Raw genomic sequence first — 24167 nt, forward strand, 5'->3', positions numbered from 1 at the left:
ACCTACCTGCTACCTCTGTCTTTTCTCGTTTCTCCTCCTCTTCTTTTCTCTTTTTTCTTCCCTGGGCACCTGACAGTTTTGGCCGTTTTGACATCTTGTGTTGATTTTTTGATGTGGTGACGTCCAAAAAGAGTCATGATACGGGAAGGGAGGGGGCGCACCGTGCGGGGGCGTAATGTTGTAACTAATAATATTTCTATTAAATAGGCTTTACTTTGCATTTTAATTAACGTGGGATTATTTTTTGTATTTAGAAATAATAGTACCAACTTTTTTTTTTTTTTTTTTTTTTCCCCAACATTTGTGGCACTGGCGTGGCGCCCCCTGATGGACGGCGCCCTTAGCATTTGCCTATACGGCCTATGCCACGGGCCGGCCCTGTACATAGGGATTGTGAATAATAAACAGCTCATCTCTTTCTATTAATGAGGTATTTCCGGTATGACTGATTTGCTGATATGGTCCGAGTCGTGAAGCTATGGAAATTGCCGAAGACTTCCAGAGCTGAGTATTAAAAATGTCTGAAATTGTGGCATTTTGTAATGTTTAGACCAGCGGTGCCCAAAGGCACCAAGGGAAAATGTGCCAATGGGCCGTGGGCCAAACACAGGGATTTTAAGCGTACAGCAGCACTACACTGTAAGTCAGGACTTTAACCCCACACTACTCTATATAACAGACCTGGACAAATTAAGCTTTTCAATCTGGCCCGCCGGACATTCCCAAATACAGGTAAAAGCCAGTAAATTAGAATATTTTGAAAAACTTGATTTATTTCAGTAATTGCATTCAAAAGGTGTAACTTGTACATTATATTTATTCATTGCACACAGACTGATGCATTCAAATGTTTATTTCATTTAATTTTGATGATTTGAAGTGGCAACAAATGAAAATCCAAAATTCCGTGTGTCACAAAATTAGAATATTACTTAAGGCTAATACAAAAAAGGGATTTTTAGAAATGTTGGCCAACTGAAAAGTATGAAAATGAAAAATATGAGCATGTACAATACTCAATACTTGGTTGGAGCTCCTTTTGCCTCAATTACTGCGTTAATGCGGCGTGGCATGGAGTCGATGAGTTTCTGGCACTGCTCAGGTGTTATGAGAGCCCAGGTTGCTCTGATAGTGGCCTTCAACTCTTCTGCGTTTTTGGGTCTGGCATTCTGCATCTTCCTTTTCACAATACCCCACAGATTTTCTATGGGGCTAAGGTCAGGGGAGTTGGCGGGCCAATTTAGAACAGAAATACCATGGTCCGTAAACCAGGCACGGGTAGATTTTGCGCTGTGTGCAGGCGCCAAGTCCTGTTGGAACTTGAAATCTCCATCTCCATAGAGCAGGTCAGCAGCAGGAAGCATGAAGTGCTCTAAAACTTGCTGGTAGACGGCTGCGTTGACCCTGGATCTCAGGAAACAGAGTGGACCGACACCAGCAGATGACATGGCACCCCAAACCATCACCCAACCATGCAAATTTTGCATTTCCTTTGGAAATCGAGGTCCCAGAGTCTGGAGGAAGACAGGAGAGGCACAGGATCCACGTTGCCTGAAGTCTAGTGTAAAGCTTCCACCATCAGTGATGGTTTGGGGTGCCATGTCATCTGCTGGTGTCGGTCCACTCTGTTTCCTGAGATCCATGGTCAACGCAGCCGTCTACCAGCAAGTTTTAGAGCACTTCATGCTTCCTGCTGCTGACCTGCTCTATGGAGATGGAGATTTCAAGTTCCAACAGGACTTGGCGCCTGCACACAGCGCAAAATCTACCCGTGCCTGGTTTACGGACCATGGTATTTCTGTTCTAAATTGGCCCGCCAACTCCCCTGACCTTAGCCCCATAGAAAATCTGTGGGGTATTGTGAAAAGGAAGATGCAGAATGCCAGACCCAAAAACGCAGAAGAGTTGAAGGCCACTATCAGAGCAACCTGGGCTCTCATAACACCTGAGCAGTGCCAGAAACTCATCGACTCCATGCCACGCCGCATTAACGCAGTAATTGAGGCAAAAGGAGCTCCAACCAAGTATTGAGTATTGTACATGCTCATATTTTTCATTTTCATACTTTTCAGTTGGCCAACATTTCTAAAAATCCCTTTTTTGTATTAGCCTTAAGTAATATTCTAATTTTGTGACACACGGAATTTTGGATTTTCATTTGTTGCCACTTCAAATCATCAAAATTAAATGAAATAAACATTTGAATGCATCAGTCTGTGTGCAATGAATAAATATAATGTACAAGTTACACCTTTTGAATGCAATTACTGAAATAAATCAAGTTTTTCAAAATATTCTAATTTACTGGCTTTTACCTGTACATTTTTTTTTCGATCTATAAGATGGAAACTGTAGCTGCCATTATGATGTGCAGTGATGTTTTCAAATGACCGAAAGTCTTTAACTATACAAAGTACAAACCCCGTTTCCATATGAGTTGGGAAATTGTGCTAGATGTAAATAAAAACGGAATACAATGATTTGCAAATCCTTTTCCACCAATTGAATGCACTACAAAGACAACATATTTGATGTTCAAACTCATAAACTTTATTTTTTTTTTTTTGCAAATAATAACTAACTTAGAATTTCATGGCTGCAACACATGCTAAAGTAGTTGAGAAAGGGCATGTTCACCACTGTGTTACATCACCTTTTCTTTTAACAACACTCAATAAACGATTGGGAACTGAGGAAACTAATTGTTGAAGCTTTGAAAGTGGAATTCTTTCCCATTCTTGTTTTATGTAGAGCTTCAGTCGCTCAACAGTCCGGGGGTCTCCGTTGTCGTATTTTAGGCTTCATAATGCGCCACACATTTTCGATGGGAGACAGGTCTGGACTGCAGGCGGGCCAGGAAAGTACGCGCACTCTTTTTTTTACGAAGCCACGCTGTTGTAACACGTGCTGAATGTGGCTTGGCATTGTCTTGCTGAAATAAGCAGGGGCGTCCATGAAAAAGACGGCGCTGAGATGGCAGCATATGTTGTTCCAAAACCTGTATGTACCTTTCAGCATTAATGGTGCCTTCACAGATGTGTAAGTTACCCATGCCTTGGGCACTAATGCACCCCCATACCATCACAGATGCTGGCTTTTCAACTTTGCGTCGATAACAGTCTGGATGGTTCGCTTCCCCTTTGGTCCGGATGACACGATGTCGAATATTTCCAAAAACTATTTGAAATGTGGACTCGTCAGACCACAGAACACTTTTCCACTTTGCATGAGTCCATCTTAGATGATTTCGGGCCCAGAGAAGCCGGCGGCGTTTCTGGATGTTGTTGATAAATGGCTTTCGCTTTGCATAGTAGAGCTTTAACTTGCACTTACAGATGTACACTCTTAGAAATAAGGGTTCTAAAAGGGTTCTTCTACAAGGGCTGAGGTTCTAACTGGAACCATTTGCTTCTGAAAAACCCTTTCCCGAAGAAAGGGTTTTTCAAGGGTTCTTGGTAACGCTAATGGTTCCAGTAAGAACCATTTTGATCCAGAGAACCCTTTAAAACCCCTTTTCTGAATAATTGGTTTTAAAAGGGTTCTCACTAACACTAAGGGTTCCAGTAAGAACTATTTTGATCCAGAGAACTGTTTTTGGAAGAAAGAGTTCTTCAGGGATTGTTGAAAGCATGGGTAAGATCCTGTGTCACCAGGGAATGACTTCCTGATAACATTTGCCAATAATGGTGCCTATCTTTAAATAAATGTTTTTCTCATTAAAATGTTTTGAATGTTTGTTCAATGTCAACATGATAAATGACCACAATATAATATGAACTAAACTGATCTGTAGAATACAATATGGTTCTTTATAGAACCCTCAGAAGACAAGACGGTTATCGGTGAAAACCTTTGAAAAGGGATGTTTTTAGAACCCCCTGTGTCAGGTCTAGATGAAACCCTTGAAACATGAAAGAGTTCTTTGTGGAACTCCCTGTGTGGGTTCTAGATGAAACCCTTGAAACCTGAAAGGGTTTTAGTGGAACTCCCTGCGTGGGTTCTAGTTGAAAGTCTTGAAATACAAAAGGGTTCTTAGTGGAACTCCCTGTGTGGGTTCTAGATGAAACCCTTGAAATACGAAAGGGTTCTTAGTGGAACTCCCTGTGTGGGTTCTAGATGAAACCCTTGAAACATGAAAGGGTTCTTAGTGGAACTCCCTGCGTGTGTTCTTTGTAGAACCTCTCATGGGGGGTTCTGGGTGGAACCTTACACACACAGTTCTAGGTAGAACCCTCCAAAAGGGTTCCAGGTGGAACCTTTATAAAAAGGTTCTACCTGGAGCCAAAAAGGGTTCTCCTATGAGGACGAGCTGAAGAACCTTATATGGTTCTACTTAGCACTTTTATTTCTAAGAGTGTAGCGACCAACTGTATTTAGTGACAGTGGTTTTCTGAAGTGTTCCTGAGCCCATGTGGTGATATCCTTTAGAGATTGATGTCGGTTTTTGATACAGTGCCGTCTGAGGGATCGAAGGTCACGGTCATTCAATGTTGGTTTCCGGCCATGCCGCTTACGTGGAGTGATTTCTCCAGATTCTCTGAACCTTTTGATGATATTATGGACCGTAGACGTTGAAATCCCTAAATGTCTTGCAATTGCACTTTGAGAAACGTTGTTCTTAAACTGTTTGACTATTTGCTCACGCAGTTGTGGACAAAGGGGTGTACCTCGCCCCATCCTTTCTTGTGAAAGACTGAGCATTTTTTGGGAAAGCTGTTTTTGTACCCAATCATGGCACCCACCTGTTCCCAATTAGCCTGCACACCTGTGGGATGTTCCAAATAAGTGTTTGATGAGCATTCCTCAACTTTATCAGTATTTATTGCCACCTTTCCCAACTTCTTTGTCACGTGTTGCTGCCATCAAATTCTAAAGTTAATGATTATTTGCAAAAAAAAAAAAAAAAGTTTATCAGTTTGAACATCAAATATGTTGTCTTTGTAGCATATTCTCTTGGCCTCCCCCCTCTCACAAACGCCTGGATAAGGGACTTCCTAACGGACCGACCCCAGAATGTGAGACTTGGCCCGCACCTCTCATCCTCCCGCACGCTGAGCATCGGCTCCCCACAGGGCTGTGTGCTGAGCCCCCTCCTCTACTGCCTTTACACCCATGACTGCAGTCCGGCCCACAGTGACAACCTTACCGTCAAGTTCGCCGACGATACCACAGTGGTCGGGCTCATCTCCAGGGGTGACGAGGCTGCCTACAGAGAGGAGGTCCTGAAGCTGACGGCCTGGTCTTCGGAGAACAACCTCGCTCTCAACACCAGCAAGACCAGAGAGATCATCGTCGACTTCAGGAGGAGCAGCACCGACCCTGCCCCCCTCTACATCAACGGCGAGCGTGTAGAGAGGGTCCACACCTTCAGGTACCTTGGAGTCCACATCTCTAATGACTTCTCCTGGACAGTCAACACCACATCAATCATCAAGAAGGCTCAGCAGCGGCTACACTTCCTTAGAGTCCTCGGGAAGTACAACCTGAAGCCTGACCTGCTGCTGACCTTCTACCGCTCGTCCATCGAGAGCCTGCTGACCTACTGTATTACGGTATGGTACGGCAGCTGCACTGCAGCAGACAGGGAGAGGCTGCAAAGAGTGGTCAAGACGGCTCAGAAGATCATCGGCCGCCCTCTCCCCTCTCTGACGGACATCTACACCTCCCGCTGCCTCAACAGAGCCAGTGCCATCATCAAGGACAGCACCCACCCTGGCTCTGACCTGTTCCACCTGCTGCCCTCTGGGAAGCGCTACAGGTGCATTAAAACCAAAACAAACAGGCTAAAGAACAGCTTCTTCCCCAGGGCCATAACCATCCTGAACGGACTGCCCCATTGTCCCTCATAACTGCCTTCTCTTCGGTGCAATAACCCATTCCACCAACCACCCTGTTTTTGTTTTTTGTTGTTGTTTTTTTCATGTATATATTCATTTCACACCATATTCATTGCACTTCTACATTTTTTATATTTTTATATATTTGCACATTGTTTTTCTAGCATGCACACATCGCACTGTATGGAATGGCCTCAATCTCGTTACCTTGCGTAATGACAATAAAGCTGATTCTGATTCTGATTCTGATATTCAACTGAATATGGGTTGAAAAGGATTTGCAAATCATTGTATTCCGTTTATATTTACATCTATCACAATTTCCCAACTCATATGGAAACGGGGTTTGTACATAAATGATAAATATATCCATACATATGCACACTACACACATACATAGCCACACCATTACCACTAGTGATCATGGAAATGGCATCATGCCACAGCAGCAGCATCACTGCCTCAATGGGCAACCCCACAGTCTTTTGTAACACAAACAAGCCAAAATCAAATCAAATCAAAGCCCTTCTTCATCTCTGTACCTCTGGAATACCATGTGCCTATACCGTATTTTCCGCACCATAAGGCGCCCTGGGTTATAAGCCGCGCCTTCAATGAACGGCATATTTCAAAACTTTGTCCACCAATAAGCCGCCCCGTGTTGTAAGCCGCATCTAACTGCGCTAAAGGAATGTCAAAAAAACAGTCAGATAGGTCAGTCAAACTTTAATAATATATTAAAAACCAGCGTTCTAACAACTCTGTTCACTCCCAAAATGTACGCAAATGTGCAATCACAAACATACGTATATCAACATGGACGGAGCTGTGTGAAAAAAGCCACCCGGCCTCTTCGCGTAAACTTAAACTTACCTTAACCACTCGCTCATCTTTTCTTCATCCATCCCTTCGAGTTAGCTTTTATGATGACGCCGGCTGGAAAGGTCTCTTTTGGCAAGGTCTTCCTTTTGAATATCACCATGGGTGGAAGTTTCTGGCCATTAGCATGGCAAGCTAGAACCACAGTGAAGGATGACTTCTCATTCCCTGTGGTGCGAATATTCACCGTACGTGCTCCCGTTGTATCCACAGTGCGGTTCACAAGAATATCAGTTGCTGTGAAATAGTAATCCGTGTGCGGATGGAGAGATTGCGTCTTTTCATGAACCGGATCCCTGTCGCTTAGTAGGAGCCATTTTGTGGTCTTTACAGATGTAAACACACAAAGGAAATGAAACGTACGGTGATATCCGTGCGCTTTTTCTTCTTCTACGTGGGCGGGTGGTTGCTTACAGTAGAAGAAGAAGCGCTTCCTGTTCTATGGGGGCGGGTGCTTACCTTGGCGGTTGCTTGCGTAGAAGAAGAAGCGCTTCCTGTTCTACCGGGAAAAAAGATGGCGGCTGTTTACCGAAGTTGCGAGACCGAAACTTTATGAAAATGAATCTTAATATTAATCCATATATAAAGCGCACCGGGTTATAAGGCGCACTGTCAGCTTTTGAGAAAATTTGTGGTTTTTAGGTGCGCCTTATAGTGCGGAAAATACGGTACTTCTTTTTAAACTGCTTTATGTTTGGACATTGCTTTAACTCCACAGATCAGATCTATTGTCACACTTTGTTATGGTGGATTATTAAGCTTCCGTGTATTCTTGCAAGGTACATCTAATTTGAAGATGTAAGAAGCTTCACGGGGCAGAGTTAGGGGCCTATTCACGTAACGCTAAACAAAACAAAAGCCAAAAAAAACTGTCCCGAGGGTATTTCTCAGCACCATCCCTGGTGGCGCATACTGATTCAGTCTCCGCCCACCTCAATACGATTGTTTCCCAGTGGTTTTCATTTTCAAAACAGCGTTTCTCATTGAAAACCATATAAAGTGGATGAATTCTTCCCCAATTTCTAGTAACAATATCATTAACTGTCAAAAGTATTAAGATGATTTATCACTGTATTAAGGATTGGGTGATATGGCTTAAAATCTATATCGAGATGTACTGTACAGGCCAAAAGTCTGGACACACCTTCATTTATTTTCATGACTATTTACATTGTAGATTGTCACTGAAGGCATCACAACTATGAATGAACACATGTGGAGTTATGCACTTAACAAAAAAAGGTGAAATAACTGAAAACATATTGTGACGTTTCCCTCTGGGCCCGAGATCATCTAAGATGGACTCATGCAAAGTGGAAAAGTGTTCTGTGGTCTGACGAGTCCACATTTCAAATTGTTTTTGGAAATATTCTGTTACGGCTCAGGCTCCTGCCAACGCCGCTCATCCGTCTGTGCGCACCTCGGGACACGCCCACGGGTGCGCACATCCAGGGACGCGCCGCGCACGTCCCCGCCCTGCAGCAGCCGCAAGCTGCAATCACTCACCGGCAATCTACACTCCTGGGTCTGATGAGGGCAAGCATCAATAAAGGACCAGTGGACCCAAGGATCGGCGCGGGAACTTAGTTTTCTCATGGTGTACCGTAAGCAACAAGCTTTATGCTATATTCGTGTTTCCTCTCCGTGCCTTGATTTGTCCCTTGTCTTCTCCCGTGTCTCCGCAGTACCCTCCGTCGCCTGGAAAGCGAGCTGTGCGTCTCATTTTCCCCTGGATCTCCCTCTGGACTCTGACTGCTTCCTTCGTTCCTCGACCTCTTGCTCGCCCCTGGATTCCGACACCTCTCTCTCGCCCCGGATAACCTGCCTGCCCCATGGACTTCCTCATATCTCGTTCAACACGTTGGTAACACACACTTCAGCTAACTACACACATAGTCTTACACCACACACTCTTGTATTCTAGTTCACACTCCATTTCCCTAGTTCAGTAGTGTTTGTTATTATTATTATATATATATATATATAGAATTATTATATATATATATATACAGTATATATATATATATATATATATATATATATATATATATATATATATATATATATATAAAATAATTGTATATACTGCCCCCTGGTGTCTGTTTGCCGTCACCTCTCTCAGTAAACACAACATATTCGACTTCGTGTCATCCGGACCAAAGGGGAAGCGAACCATCCAGACTGTTATCGACGCAAAGTTGAAAAGCCAGCATCTGTGATGGTATGGGGGTGCATTAGTGCCCAAGGCATGGGTAACTTACACATCTGTGAAGGCACCATTAATGCTGAAAGGTACATACAGGTTTCGGAACAACATATGCTGCCATCTAAGCGCCGTCTTTTTCATGGACGCCCCTGCTTATTTCAGCAAGACAATGCCAAGCCACATTCAGCACGTGTTACAACAGCGTGGCTTCGTAAAAAAAAGAGTGCGGGTACTTTCCTGGCCCGCCTGCAGTCCAGACCTGTCTCCCATCGAAAATGTGTGGCGCATTATGAAGCGTAAAATACGACAGCGGAGACCCCCGGACTGTTGAACGACTGAAGCTCTACATAAAACAAGAATGGGAAAGAATTCCACTTTCAAAGCTTCAACAATTAGTCTCCTCAGTTCCCAATCGTTTATTGAGTGTTGTTAAAAGAAAAGGCCATGTAACACAGTGGTGAACATGCCCTTTCCCAACTACTTTGGCACGTGTTGCAGCCATAAAATTCTAAGTTAATTATTATTTGCAAAAAAAACATAATGTTTATGAGTTTGAACATCAAATATCTTGTCTTTGTAGTGCATTCAAAAAGTTAGTTTTTTATTCCCCATTGTTTTCATTGTGTTATAATGGCTGTTAAGACTGTAGCACTGTGTTGGATCAGGCTTGCTCTTTTTTTTTTTTTGCATATTTGAAATAAAAATATATCAAATCAAATCAAATCTCATATAATCTTGAACACGGCAGACGTGTAACACGTGTTGTTCGGGTTTTTGGCGAGCAAGCATGTCCCAGTGCTGAAGAACAACTCCATATGAATATAATACAGTATGTCACCACTCTTCACATTTCAGCAGTCATGTTGATGACTCTGTATCTTTTCAAAGGACAATACTGTACAAATTGAATATGCATATACTTCAGTGTCGTCAATGCACTTACTCTATGTGCGTTGTCTGATTAACTCATGACAAACGAATGATCATTATGTTTCGATAAACTGAAGGATTCTGAAAAACTGGTGTAGTAGAGGCCACCCCTTCAGTTAACAAGACACAAAAGCCAAAAGCAGTGAAGTCGGCACGTTGTGTAAATGGTAAATAAAAACGGAATACAATGATTTGCAAATCCTTTTCAACTTATATTCAATTGAATGGACTGCAAAGACAAGATATTTAACGTTCGAACTGGAAAACTTTATTTTTTTGCAAACATGAGCTCATTTGTGTCATGACTTGGACTGTGGAGTTTTTGTTTTCCCAAGATGCAAGAGAATTTGGATCGGACATGGCTTGAAGGTGGGTACATGATTTATTTAACACTATAACTACAAAGAAAGGATCAAACAAAAGGCGCGCACAGGGGCGGAGGTACAAAACTAGACTATAACCACAAAACTTGCACATTGGCAGAAACTATGAACAATTAAACAAAACACTAACTGTGGCTTGATAAACAAACTTACTGTGGCATGGGATCGTGAACAGGGCTTGAAACGCGAGGATAGCAGGGTGAGAAAGGCTATGACTCCAGGACGAACAACAGAAAATGAAAAGCTTAAATAACACAGACATGATTAACGAAAACAGGTGGGTGACTCAAAACGTGAAACAGGTGCGTGATGTGACAGGTGAAAACTAATGGTTGCTATGGTGACAAACAAGAGTGCACAATGAGTCCAAACGTGGAACAGGTGAAACTAATGGGTAATCATGCAAACAAGACAAGGGAGTGAAAAGCCAGAAACTAAAGATTCCTCTAACTAAACAAAAACATGACTTAAAAGAAAACATGATTACACAGACATGACAATTTGGAATTTGATGCCTGCAACATGTTTCAAAAAAGCTGGCACATGTGGCAAAAAGGACTGAGAAAGTTGAGGAATGCTCATCAAACACTTATTTGGAACATCCCACAGGTGAACAGGCTAATTGGGAACAGGTGGGTGCCATGATTGGGTATAAAAGCAGCTTCCATGAAATGCTCAGTCATTCACAAACAAGGATGGGGCGAGGGTCACCACTTTGTCCACAAATGCGTGAGCAAATTGTCGAACAGTTTAAGAACAACATTTCTCAACCAGCTATTGCAAGGAATTTTGTCATGTCTGTGTGATCATGTTTTTGTTTTGGTCATGTTCGTTTTGGGTTTTGGACTTTTTGTGCACTTTTGTTTTGTCACCATAGCAACCATTAGTTTTCACCTGTCACGTCACGCACCTGTTTCACGTTTTGAGTCACGCACCTGCTTTCACTAATCATGTCCATAGTATTTAAGTTCATTCTTTTCAGTTTGTCGTTCTGACGACCCCGCATTTATGCCCCCTGTCACACTCTGTCCACCTCTGCGCACTTCATGTCCATGCCAAGTAAGTTTGTTTATTATTGCCACAGTTAGGTTTTTTTTTGTTGTTCATAGTTTTTTGCCCCCGTGCAAGTCTTTTGTTTTCGTTAGTCAAGTTTGTACCTCCGCCCCTGTGCGCGCTTTTCGTTTATTCCTTTTTTGATAGTTTAAATAAATCATGTACCCACCTTCAAGCCTTGACCAGTCCAATTCACTTGCACCTCGGGAGAACAAATCAAGCCACAGACCAAGTCTTGACAAATTTAGGGATTTTACCATCTACGGTCCGTAATATTATCAAAATGTTCAGAGAATCTGGAGAAATCACTGCACGTAACATCGAATGCCCGTGACCTTCGATCCCTCAGGCGGTACTGCGTCAAAAAGCGACATCAGTGTGTAAAGGATATCACCACATGGGCTCAGAAAAACTTAAAAAAACCCACTGTCAGTAACTACAGTTGGTCGCTACATCTGTAAGTGCAAGTTAAAACTCTCATATGCAAGGCGAAAACCGTTTATCAACAACACCCAGAAACGCCGTCGGCTTCGCTGGGCCCGAGCTCATCTAAGATGGACTGATACAAAGTGTGAAAGTGTTCTGTGGTCCGACGAGTCCACATTTCAAATTGTTTTTGGAGACTATGGACGTCGTGTCCTCTAGAATAAAGAGGAAAAGAACCATTTTTACAACAAAGTTCTAAAGCTTAGTGATGTATCACATATATCACTAAGTAGGTGGGTTTTGTTACCCTCCGCGTCCATATTTGGTCGTGTTTGTTGCATTTTTGTTGCCTTTCGCTTGATTGTAAAATATGTGGATGGAGAGGGTGTGTGACGTTCATATGTTGTCAATATTCAGTGTTTTATCCTTCATAGTTAATATTGTAAATCCCACATTCTTTATTTTCATTTACATTCTGGGTGTCTTGTTCCGTAGAATTTTTTTTAATTCCATTCGGTTTTTAAGGCGGTGTGTCATAACACTTTTAGCATTCAATCAGACATTATTGTAAGGTTTTGTATTAAAGTTAAAGTTAAAGTACCAATGATTGTCACACACACACTAGGTGTGGCGAAATTATTCTCTGCATTTGACCCATCACCCTTGATCACCCCCTGGGAGGTGAGGGGAGCAGTGGGCAGCAGCGGTGGCCGCGCCCGGGAATCATTTTGGTGATTTAACCCCCAATTCCAACCCTTGATGCTGAGTGCCAAGCAGGGAGGTAATGGGTCCCATTTTTATAGTCTTTGGTATGACTCGGCCGGGATTTGAACTCCCAACCTACCGATCTCAGGACGGACACTCTAACCACTAGGCCACTGAGTAGGTATTATTAGTAGTATATATATATATATATATATATATATATATATATATATATATATATATATATATATATATATATATATATATATATATATATATATATATATATCCCTGCGACCCCGAAGGGAATAAGCGGTAGAAAATGCATGGATGGATATATATATATATATATATATATATATATATATATATATATATATATATATATATATATATATATATATATATATATATATAAAAATAAAAGAAATACTTGAATTTCAGTGTTCATTTATTTACACATATACACACACACATAACACTCATCTACTCATTGTTGAGTTAAGGGTTGACTTGTCCATCCTTGTTCTATTCTCTGTCACTATTTTTCTAACCATGCTGAACACCCTCTCTGATGATGCATTACTGTGTGGCACGCACAAAAATGCTTTCATCAAATGCACTAGATGGCAGTATTGTCCTGTTTAAGAGTGTCACAACATTGCTGTTTACGGCAGACGGGACTGCTTTACTGTAGACGTTCTTTATATTGTGGGAAAGCGGACTCAGGTCCGCATGTAGCTGGAGGCGGCGTGGCCTAGAGCTCCCCCTGAATTTCGGGAGATTTTCGGGAGAGGCGCCGAATTTCGGGAGTCTCCCGGAAAATCCGGGAGGGTTGGCAAGTATGCTCTGTGTGAAAAGTACCGGTTTGCCATATTTTTTATTTTTTTTACAGGCACGACAGCGCGTCGTTGTCACGTCGTGTCATTGCTGGTTTTACGAGCAGAGGAGCATGTTCGGCAGCGCACAATCACAGAGTACTTACAAGCAGACACAGTGTGTAGACAGAAAAGGGAGAACGGACGCATTTTGGCCTAAAAACTAACGATAAAGGTGAAGTTATAACACTGAAACGCCCTCAGGAAGAGGTGCTTAAAAAAATATGGCAAGCTATCTAGCAGCAAACATCCATCCGCAGTCGGCAGTGTTTTAGCTACTTCTAAATCACTAATCCTCGCCTCCATGGGGACAAATAAAGTGAGTTTCTTACAAGTATCATCCCTGCAGGACGAGGAATAGCTAAACATGATTCACTACACACCGTAAGAGGATACAATAGATGTAAACAAACACCATGGGTGGATCTACACCTGACAACCACTGTGATGATACCAAGTACAAGAGCGTATCTAGTCGATACTACTATACCAGGGGTCGGCAACCCGCGGCTCTAGATTTAGCGCCGCCCTAGTGGCTCTCTGGAGCTTTTTCAAAAATGTATGAAAAATGGAAAAAGATGAGGGGAAAAAAATATATTTTTTGTTTTAATTTGGTTTCTGTAGGAGGACAAACATGACACAAACCTCCCTAATTGTTATAAAGCACACTGTTTATATTAAACATGCTTCACTGACTCAAGTATTTGGCGAGCGCCGCTTTGTCCTACTAATTTTGGCGGTCCTTGAACTCACCGTAGTTTGTTTACATGTATAACTTTCTCCGACTTTCTAGGACGTGTTTTATGCCACTTCTTTTTCTGTCTCATTTTGTCCACCAAACTTTTAACGTTGTGCATGAAAGGTGAGTTTTGTTGATGTTATTGACTTGTGTGGAGTGCTAATCAGACATATTTGGTCACTGCATGACTGCGAGCTAATCGATGCTAACATGCTATTTAGGCTAGCTATATGTACATATTGCATCATTATGCCTCATTTGTAGCTATATTTGAGCTCATTTAGTTTCCTTTAAGTCATATTAATTCAATTTATATCTCATGACACACTATCTGTATGTAATATGGCTTTTAATTTGTTTGCGGCTCCAGACAGATTTGTTTTTGTATTTTTGGTCCAATATGGCTCTTTCAACATTTTGGGTTGCCGACTCCTGGACTATACAATATTTTTTATCGTCACAAATTGTTTATTTTTTTTAATTTTTCTATTCATATTATACTCATAAACTCAGGAAATACGTCCCTGGACACATGAGGACTTAAATTATGACCAATGTATAGACAAACTTTATTTATCCACAAGGGAAATTGTTCTAATGTATGATCCTGTAACTACTTGGTATCAGATTGATACCCAAATGTGTGGTATCGTCCAAAACTAATGTAAAGTATCCAAACAACAGAAGAATAAGTGATTATTACATTTTAACAGAAGTGTAGACATAACGTGTTGAATAATAATAATAATAATAATAATAATAATAATAACTCAAGGACACCGTACAAAATCAAAACAACTATTGTTGAAAGAGAAAGTAAGCAGATATTAACAGTAAATGAACAAGTAGATTAATAATTCATTTTCTACCACTTGTCCTTAATAATTTGGACAATAATAGGTGTATAAATGACACAATATGTTACTGCATATGTCAGCAGCTAAATTAGGAGCCTTTGTTTGTTTACTTACTACTAAAAGACAAGTTGTCTAGTATGTTCACTATTTTATTTAAGGACTAAATTGCAATAATAAACATATGTTTAATGTACCCTAAGTTTTTTTTGTTAAAATAAAGCCAATAATGAAATTTGTAATGGTCCCCTTTATTTAGAAAAGTACAGAAAAGTACCGAAAAGTATCGAAATAATTTTAGTACCGGTACCAAAATATCAGTATCGTTACAACACTACCCTGGACACATGAGGACTTTGAATATGACCAATGTATGATCCTGTAACTACTTGGTATCGGATTGATACCTAAATGTGTGGTATCATCCAACACTAATGTAAAAAGAAGAGAAGAATAAGTGATTACGAGCCTTTAGGAGCCTTTGTTTGTTTACTTACTACTAAAAGACAAGTTGTCTAGTATGTTCACTATTTTATTTAAGGACAAACTTGCATTAATAAACATATGTTTAATGTACCCTAAGTTTTTTTGTTAAAATGAAGCCAATAATGAAATTTTTTGTGGTCCCCTTTATTTAGAAAAGTACCGAAAAGTATCGAAATAACTTTAGTACCGGTACCGGTACCAAAATATCGTTACAACACTACCCTGGACACATGAGGACTTTGAATATGACCAATGTATGATCCTGTAACTACTTGGTATCGGATCGATACCCAAATTTGTGGTATCATCCAAAACTAATGTAAAAAGAAGAGAAAAATAAGTGATTACGAGCCTTTAGGAGCCTTTGTTTGTTTACTTACTACTAAAAGACAAGTTGTCTAGTATGTTCACTACTTTATATAAGGACAAACTTGCATTAATAAACATATGTTTAATGTACCCTAAGTTTTTTTGTTAAAATAAAGCCAACAATGAAATTTGTAATGGTCCCCTTTATTTAGAAATGTACAGAAAAGTACCGGAAAGTACCGAAATAATTTTAGTACCGGTACCAAAATATCAGTATCGTTACAACACTACCCTGGACACATGAGGACTTTGAATATGACCAATGTATGATCCTGTAACTACTTGGTATCGGATTGATACCCACATTTGTGGTATCATCCAAAACTAATGTAAAGTATCAAAGAAGAGAAGAATAAGTGATTATTACATTTTAACAGAAGTGTAGATAGAACGTGTTGAATAATAATAATAATAATAATAATACATTTTACTTATAAGGTGCCTTTCTAGGCACTCAAGGACACCGTACAAAATCAAAACAACTATTGTTGAAAGAGAAAGTAAGCAGATATTAACAGTAAATAAACAAGTAGATTAATAATTCATTTTCTACCACTTGTCCTTCATAATGTAGACAAAATAATAGAATGATAAATGACACAATATGTTACTGCATATGTCAGCAGACTAAATTAGGAGTCTTTGTTTGTTTACTTACTACTAAAAGACAAGTTGTCTAGTATGTTCACTATTTTATTTAAGGACTAAATTGCAATAATAAACATATGTTTAATGTACCCTAAGATATTTTGTTAAAATAAAGCCAATAATGAAATTTTTTATGGTCCCCTTTATTTAGAAAAGTACAGAAAAGTACCGAAAAGTATCGAAATAATTTTAGTACCGGTACCAAAATATCAGTATCGTTACAACACTACCCTGGACACATGAGGACTTTGAATATGACCAATGTATGATCCTGTAACTACTTGGTATCGGATTGATACCTAAATGTGTGGTATCATCCAAAACTAATGTAAAAAGAAGAGAAGAATAAGTGATTACGAGCCTTTAGGAGCCTTTGTTTGTTTACTTACTACTAAAAGACAAGTTGTCTAGTATGTTCACTATTTTATTTAAGGACAAACTTGCATTAATAAACATATGTTTAATGTACCCTAAGTTTTTTTGTTAAAATAAAGCCAATAATGAAATTTGTAATGGTCCCCTTTATTTAGAAAAGTACCGAAAAGTACCGGAAAGTACCGAAATACTTTTGGTACCGGCAGGGCCGGCCCGTGGCATAGGCCGTATAGGCAAATGCTAAGGGCGCCGTCCATCAGGGGGCGCCATGCCAGTGCCACAAATGTTGGAGAAAAAAAAAAAAAGTTGTTACTATTATTTCTAAATACAAAAAAATAATCTCACGTTAATTAAAATGCAAAGTAAAGCCTATTTAATAGAAATATTATTTGTTACAACATTGCGCCCCCTCCCTTCCCGTATCATGACTCTTTTTGGACGTCACCACATCAAAAAAATCAACACAAGATATCAAAACGGCCAAAACTGTCAGGTGCCCAGGGAAGAAAAAAGAGAAAAGAAGAGGAGTAGAAACGAGAAAAAGACAGAGGTAGCAGGTAGGTAACGTTAGCCTACATGAAATTATTTGTCTGTTACAGAATGTGATAGTAACCTGGCTTTTTAGCATTAAGCTAATGTTACATGATTCGGCAATTGCTAATCAATAAATAGCTAGTTCTGTTTTAACGTCCGGTTAATATTGTGGAGGGGGCTAAATTGTTATGGAAAATAATAATGTAACGTTAGGTAATTACAGTACTCCCGCCTTACATTCCTCAGGGACATTTCTTTCTTTCTTTAGTTTATTTGGAACATGAACACACTTACATCATAATACATCACACAATTTCATATCATTTCATTTGACATCATGCCCCGAAAAGGAGTAGGAAGAAGCAAAGCTTATTTAATCCTACCCCTTTCCCACTTCAAAGCGTTTACAAATATATAGAATCATTTACCGACCTTTTTATATAATAAAATAACATCTATGAATTAGTATACAACAGTTTTGTAATATGTAATTAATTAATTAATTCAGTCATTATTAACATACTGAGATGAAGAATATCTTATTTTCAATAAGGTTGAAAGTATTTCTCATAATTCTTCTTCTTTGTACTCTGCAAGCACTATTATTTTGAACAACCTCTTAAACTGGATCATATCAGTACAATTTTTAACTTCTTTACTTAATCCATTCCATCATTTAATTCCACATACTGACATGCTAAAAGTTCTAAGTGTTGTACGTGCATATAAATGTTTGTATTAGATCTTTTAAGCAGGTGTTTTTTGTTTACATTGTTATTGCCTTCTGGTTAGCTAATGTTTGCCCTGCAGGTAATAGTCACTTTTCCACCCCTTTATATATTAGGTATAGTTGTAAGTAAAAAAAAAAAGGTCAAAGACAAAGCTATTCGGGTTCTTGTGAGTATATACACTTCACTGCCGATGTGGGGGGGGGGGGGGGGGGGGCGCCACCTAAAATCTTGCCTAGGGCGCCAGATTGGTTAGGGCCGGGCCTGGGTACCTGTACCAAATACTAATACATACACACCGAGCCAGGGGCGCCGAAAAGGGCGGGTAAAGGAGACGGATTCTAGGGGCCCATGATGGAGGGGGGCCCAGAGAGGCCCCTAATGATGATGAAATTATAATACAGAAAAAATAATGACACTGTAAAGATTATTTTCATGGGGCCCAAAATCCCTAGCGGCGCCCCTGACAGAAATGTAGATGTTGTCTCAGAAAAGGTAGAAGAAGGACCTACCTATGGGCAGGACGAGGAAGAAGGGCAGCCAACAAAGTGTAAACATGCCCACCACAACTCCCAACGTTTTTGCCGCCTTCTTTTCCCGGGAGAACTTGAGCAGTTTGACGGTGAGGGAGCTTCTGGCTTGGTGCCCGCGGCCCTTGCCTCGACCGCACCCGGCGGGCTCGTCGTGCACCTGGGAGCCCTTGTGGATCCTCAGGGTCAGCTCGCCCGAGTCCATCCTCTCCCGCATCACCCCGGCCTCCAGGTTCTTGGTGGTCCGCTTGGCCACCACGTACACCCGGCAGTACATGGCGAGGATGACGACCAGCGGGATGTAGAAGGAGCCGAGGGAGGAGAAGAGCGCGTAAAAGGGCTCCTCGGTGATGAAGCACACCGAGTCGTCCGGCGACGGCGGCTGCTTCCAGCCGAGCAGCGGCCCGATGGAGATGACCACGGACAGCACCCACACGCCCAGCATGGCCAGCAGAGCCCGCTTCTCCGTCACGATGCCCGGGTACTGCAGCGGGTGACTCACGCCGACGTAGCGGTCGATGGAGATGACGCACAGGCTCATGATGGACGCCGTGCAGCACAGCACGTCCAGCGCCGCCCAGATGTCGCAGAAGATCCGCCCGAACACCCAGCGGTCGAGGATCTCCAGGGTGGCCGACACCGGCAGCACCGTGGTGCCCAGCAGCAGGTCGGCGATGGCCAGGTTGATGATGAAGTAGTTGGTGGGCGTGCGCAGGTGCCTGTTGCACACCACCGAGAGGATGACCAGGATGTTCCCCGCGATGGCGAACACGATGAACGCCGCCAGCACCAAGCCGAGCGGGACGGCCCGGCCCAGGGCGACCCCGCCGGGCCGCGCGCTGCGGTTCCCCTCCGAGCCGTCGGTAAAGTTGATCCCGGACTCATTTCTCCACAAGACATCGTCAGTGCTCGCAGTCATGTTGGCCGCACGGCTCCTCCATAGCAGGATTCACATGTCCGGCGTGGGTCACTGCAACTCTCCCCGAGAGTTCATCCACGCGTCCACTCGCGCGCGAGAAAAGGGGGTCTGTGCGCGCGGGAGTTCTGCTGCAGTCCTGCAGCTCCCACTGCGTGTGGGCAAGTGAGGGGAGGGCAAGCCGGGACAAAGCATCGTGGAGAGTCTCTTCGTAGTGGGAGGGGAGGCTGCTTCATTCAAATGAGAGCAGAGGAGGGTCATGTTGGCGCGTAATTCTTCAATGCATTTGATTATTATTTTCATGTATTTTTTTCCTTAGTTTTATCATACTTGCCAACCTTGAGACCTCCGATTTCGGGAGGTGGGGGGTGGGGGGTGGGGGGGCGTGGTCGGGGTGGGGCGGGGGCGTGTTTGGGGGCGTGGCTAAGAGGGGAGGAGTATATTTACAGCTAGAATTCACCAAGTCAAGTATTTCATACATATATATATATATATATATATATATATATATATATATATATATATATATATATATTAGAGATGCGCGGATAGGCAATTATTTCATCCGCAACCGCATCAGAAAGTCGTCAACCATCCGCCATCCACCCGATGTAACATTTGATCAGAACCGCACCCGCCCGCACCCGCCCGTTGTTATATATCTAATATAGACGATGCAAGGCATTAGTGAGGTTATAAAGCTTTTGCCTGTTAAAGAAAGGAGACTGATCCAATGCAGCACAGACATTCGCGTGCCACGCTGTCACGACCCAGACGCACACCAGTGCGCAATCATATGGGAGCCGCGCTGAGCGCACCTCCAAGCGCGTCTCGCTGCCGGCGACGTCCGGGTATGGGCCCGACGCTCCAGCGCCATCCATTTTCAGGGCTAGTTGATTCGGCAGGTGGGTTGTTACACACTCCTTAGCGGGTTCCGACTTCCATGGCCACCGTCCTGCTGTCTATATCAACCAGGGTGAGCCCCACCCCTTTCGTGAGCGCACTGCGCGCGGAGGGACCCCTGTTACGCGCCCCCGGCAACAGGGGTGGCGGGCAGGTAAGCTGCGCGGGCGGAGCGCGCGGAGTGAACCCCTGTTACGAGCCCCCGGCCACGGGGGTGGCGGGCAGGTAAGCTGCTTACCTGCTGCGCGTGACGCCGGCCGCGGCGAAAGCGGACGAGGCGGGGTGTCGGTGCGGTGGGCGCGGTGGTGACCCTGGACGTGCGTCGGGCCCTTCTCGCGGATCGCCTCAGCTACGGCTCCCGGTGGGGCCCTCTCGGGGGAAGGGGCCTCGGTCCCGGACCCCGGCGAGGCGTCCCTTCTCCGCTCCGTAAAAGTGTCCATCTCTTTTCTTTTTTCTTCTTCTGTTGTGGCATATGCTGCAGGTGCCTGCTCGTTTTTCGTATGTGGGTAACAACATTTAACTATGTATATATATTTCCGAATTGGTTTAACTGCCACCCGCCTGAATCTATTTAAAATCTAATTTTTTTTTTATTTCAACCGCCCGACCCGACCCGCGGATAAAATCTGATTTTTTTTAATTTCATCCGTCCGATCCGCGGATAATCCGCGGACTCCGCGGTTGTGCCCGCAAACCGCGCATCTCTAATATATATATATATATATATATATATATATATAAATAAAAGAAATACTTGAATTTCAGTGTTCATTTATTTACACATATACACACACATAACACTCATCTACTCATTGTTGAGTTAAGGGTTGAATTGTCCATCCTTGTTCTATTCTCTGTCACTATTTTTCTAACCATGCTGAACACCCTTTCGCAGGTACCCAGAAAAGTTTCGAGTACCACCAAAAAAACTGAATCTCTGAAGACAGTATAAAAATCTGTGTTAAAGGTGTACAAATACTGTTTGTATAATAAGCATGTTATTTTTTTTTTTTACAAATGAGGGTTAAGAGTTCAGTACTAAAAAAAAAAAAAAGAATGTGGCTTAAGTACAGTTTTTTAATTGAGATGCTGCATTTTTTTGGTTGGGTTGTTTATTTATTTTGAGTAACTTCTATACATTTCTAAAAGGGGAGGAATGTAATAGAGTGATCTATGTTTGTCTGTTGCCATCTCCTGGTGAATGTTGGCTATGGCGTACTGGGGTTACTTTTTGGTTGGCCAACGATTTACGTGGTGTTGCGCACCTGACGTCACTCAGGTCCGCATGGAGCTGGAGGGGGCGTGGCTTCCAGCTCCGCCTGAATTTCGGGAGATTTTCGGGAGAAAATTTGTCCCGGGAGGTTTTCGGGAGAGGCGCTGAATTTCGAGAGTCTCCCGGAAAATCCGGGAGGGTTGGCAAGTATGGTTTTATGCCTTTTTTTTATACATCAAACACAAAATGTGCAATATTTTCCTCAAAAATATATTTCAAAATGGGGGTGGGGGAACAAAAAAACATATATATATATACATTGGCGTTGTTAGGCATATTTTAGGGGGGCTCAAGCCCCCCTAAAATATTCTTAAGCCCCCCTAAATAATTTGGTGTTTTTTTTTTTTTTTACAAATACATGCCGACATATTCATTATAAAGTGGCCCGAATATGAGTTTAAATAAATAATCATATAACCTGTTATTCATACTTGCCAACCTTGAGACCTCCGATTTCGGGAGGTGGGGGGTGGAGGGTGGGGGCGTGGTCGGGGGTGGGGGCGTGGTTGGGGGCGTGGTTAAAAGAGGAGGAATATATTGATATATATATATATATATATTAGAGATGCGCGGTTTGCGGGCACAACCGCGGAGTCCGCGGATTATCCGCGGATCGGGCGGATGAAATTTAAAAAAATTAGATTTTATCCGCGGGTCGGGTCGGGTCGGGTCGGGTCGGGTCGGGCGGTTGAAATAAAAAAAAATTAGATTTTAAATAGATTCAGACGGGTGGCAGTTAAACCAATTGGGAAATATATATACATAGTTAAATGTTGTTACCCACATACGAAAAACGAGCAGGCACCTGCTGCATATGCCACAACAGAAGAAAAAAAAAGAAAAGAGATGGACACTTTTACGCAGCGGAGAAGGGACGCCTCGCCGGGGTCCGGGACCGAGGCCCCTTCCCCCGAGAGGGCCCCACCGGGAGCCGTAGCTGAGGCGATCCGCGAGAAGGGCCCGACGCACGTCCAGGGTCACCACCGCGCCCACCGCACCGACACCCCGCCTCGTCCGCCTTCGCCGCGGCCGGCGTCACGCGCAGCAGGTAAGCAGCTTACCTGCCCGCCACCCCCGTGGCCGAGGGCTCGTAACAGGGGTCACTCCGCGCGCTCCGCCCGCGCAGCTTACCTGCCCGCCACCCCTGTTGCCGGGGGCTCGTAACAGGGGTCACTCCGCGCGCAGTGCGCTCACGAAAGGGGTGGGGCTCACCCTGGTTGATATAGACAGCAGGACGGTGGCCATGGAAGTCGGAACCCGCTAAGGAGTGTGTAACAACCCACCTGCCGAATCAACTAGCCCTGAAAATGGATGGCGCTGGAGCGTCGGGCCCATACCCGGCCGTCGCCGGCAGCGAGACGCGCTTGGAGGTGCGCTCAGCGCGGCTCCCATATGATTGCGCACCGGTGTGCGTCTGGGTCGTGACAGCGTGGCACGCGAATGTCTGTGCTGCATTGGATCAGTCTCCTTTCTTTAACAGGCAAAAGCTTTATAACCTCACTAATGCCTTGCATCGTCTATATTAGATATATAACAACGGGCGGGTGCGGGCGGGTGCCGTTCTGATTAAATGTTAGGTCGGGTGGATGGCGGATGGTTGACGACTTTCTGATGCGGTTGCGGATGAAATAATTGCCTATCCGCGCATCTCTAATATATATATATATATATATATATATATATATATATATATATATATATATATATATATATATATATATATATATATATATATATAAAAGAAATACTTGAATTTCAGTGTTCATTTATTTACACATATACACACACATAACACTCATCTACTCATTGTTGAGTTAAGGGTTGAATTGTCCATCCTTGTTCTATTCTCTGTCACTATTTTTCTAACCATGCTGAACACCCTTTCGCAGGTACCCAGAAAGGTTTCGAGTACCACCAAAAAAACTGAATCTCTGAAGACAGTATAAAAATCTGTGTTAAAGGTGTACAAATACTGTTTGTATAATAAGCATGTTATTTTTTTTTTTTTTACAAATGAGGGTTAAGAGTTCAGTACTAAAAAAAATAAAAATAAAAAAAGAATGTGACTTAAGTACAGTTTTTTAATTGAGATGCTGCATTTTTTTGGTTGGGTTGTTTATTTATTTTGAGTAACTTCTATACATTTCTAAAAGGGGAATAATGTAATAGAGTGATCTATGTTTGTCTGTTGCCATCTCCTGGTGAATGTTGGCTATAGCGTACTGGGGTTACTTTTTGGTTGGCCAACAATTTACGTGGTGTTGCGCACCTGACGTCACTCAGGTCCGCACGGAGCTGGAGGGGGCGTGGCTTCCAGCTCCGCCTGAATTTCGGGGGATTTTCGGGAGAAAATTTGTCCCGGGAGGTTTTCGGGAGAGGCGCTGAATTTCGAGAGTCTCCCGGAAAATCCGGGAGGGTTGGCAAGTATGGTTTTATGCCTTTTTTTATACAGCAAACACACAAAATGTGCAATATTTTCCTCAAAAATATATTTCGAAATGGGGGTGGGGGGAAC

At 42.7% G+C, this 24167-nt stretch overlaps 1 protein-coding gene across 1 annotated transcript in view; it reads right to left on the bottom strand.

Annotated features, from left to right (window-relative positions):
- The window catches only part of LOC133576974 (alpha-1A adrenergic receptor-like), a 38356-nt gene extending 18777 nt beyond the window's left edge, over nt 1-19579 (bottom strand). The window contains exon 1 of the mRNA XM_061930424.2: nt 18543-19579. Coding sequence (XP_061786408.2) covers nt 18543-19479 — 937 coding nt within the window. The 5' untranslated portion in view covers nt 19480-19579. The remainder of the gene's footprint in view (nt 1-18542) is intronic.
- Between the last annotated feature and the right edge of the window lie 4588 nt (nt 19580-24167).

This window comes from Nerophis lumbriciformis, linkage group LG36 (genome assembly GCF_033978685.3).
Source record: "Nerophis lumbriciformis linkage group LG36, RoL_Nlum_v2.1, whole genome shotgun sequence".
Classification (NCBI taxonomy): Eukaryota; Metazoa; Chordata; class Actinopteri; order Syngnathiformes; family Syngnathidae; genus Nerophis; species Nerophis lumbriciformis.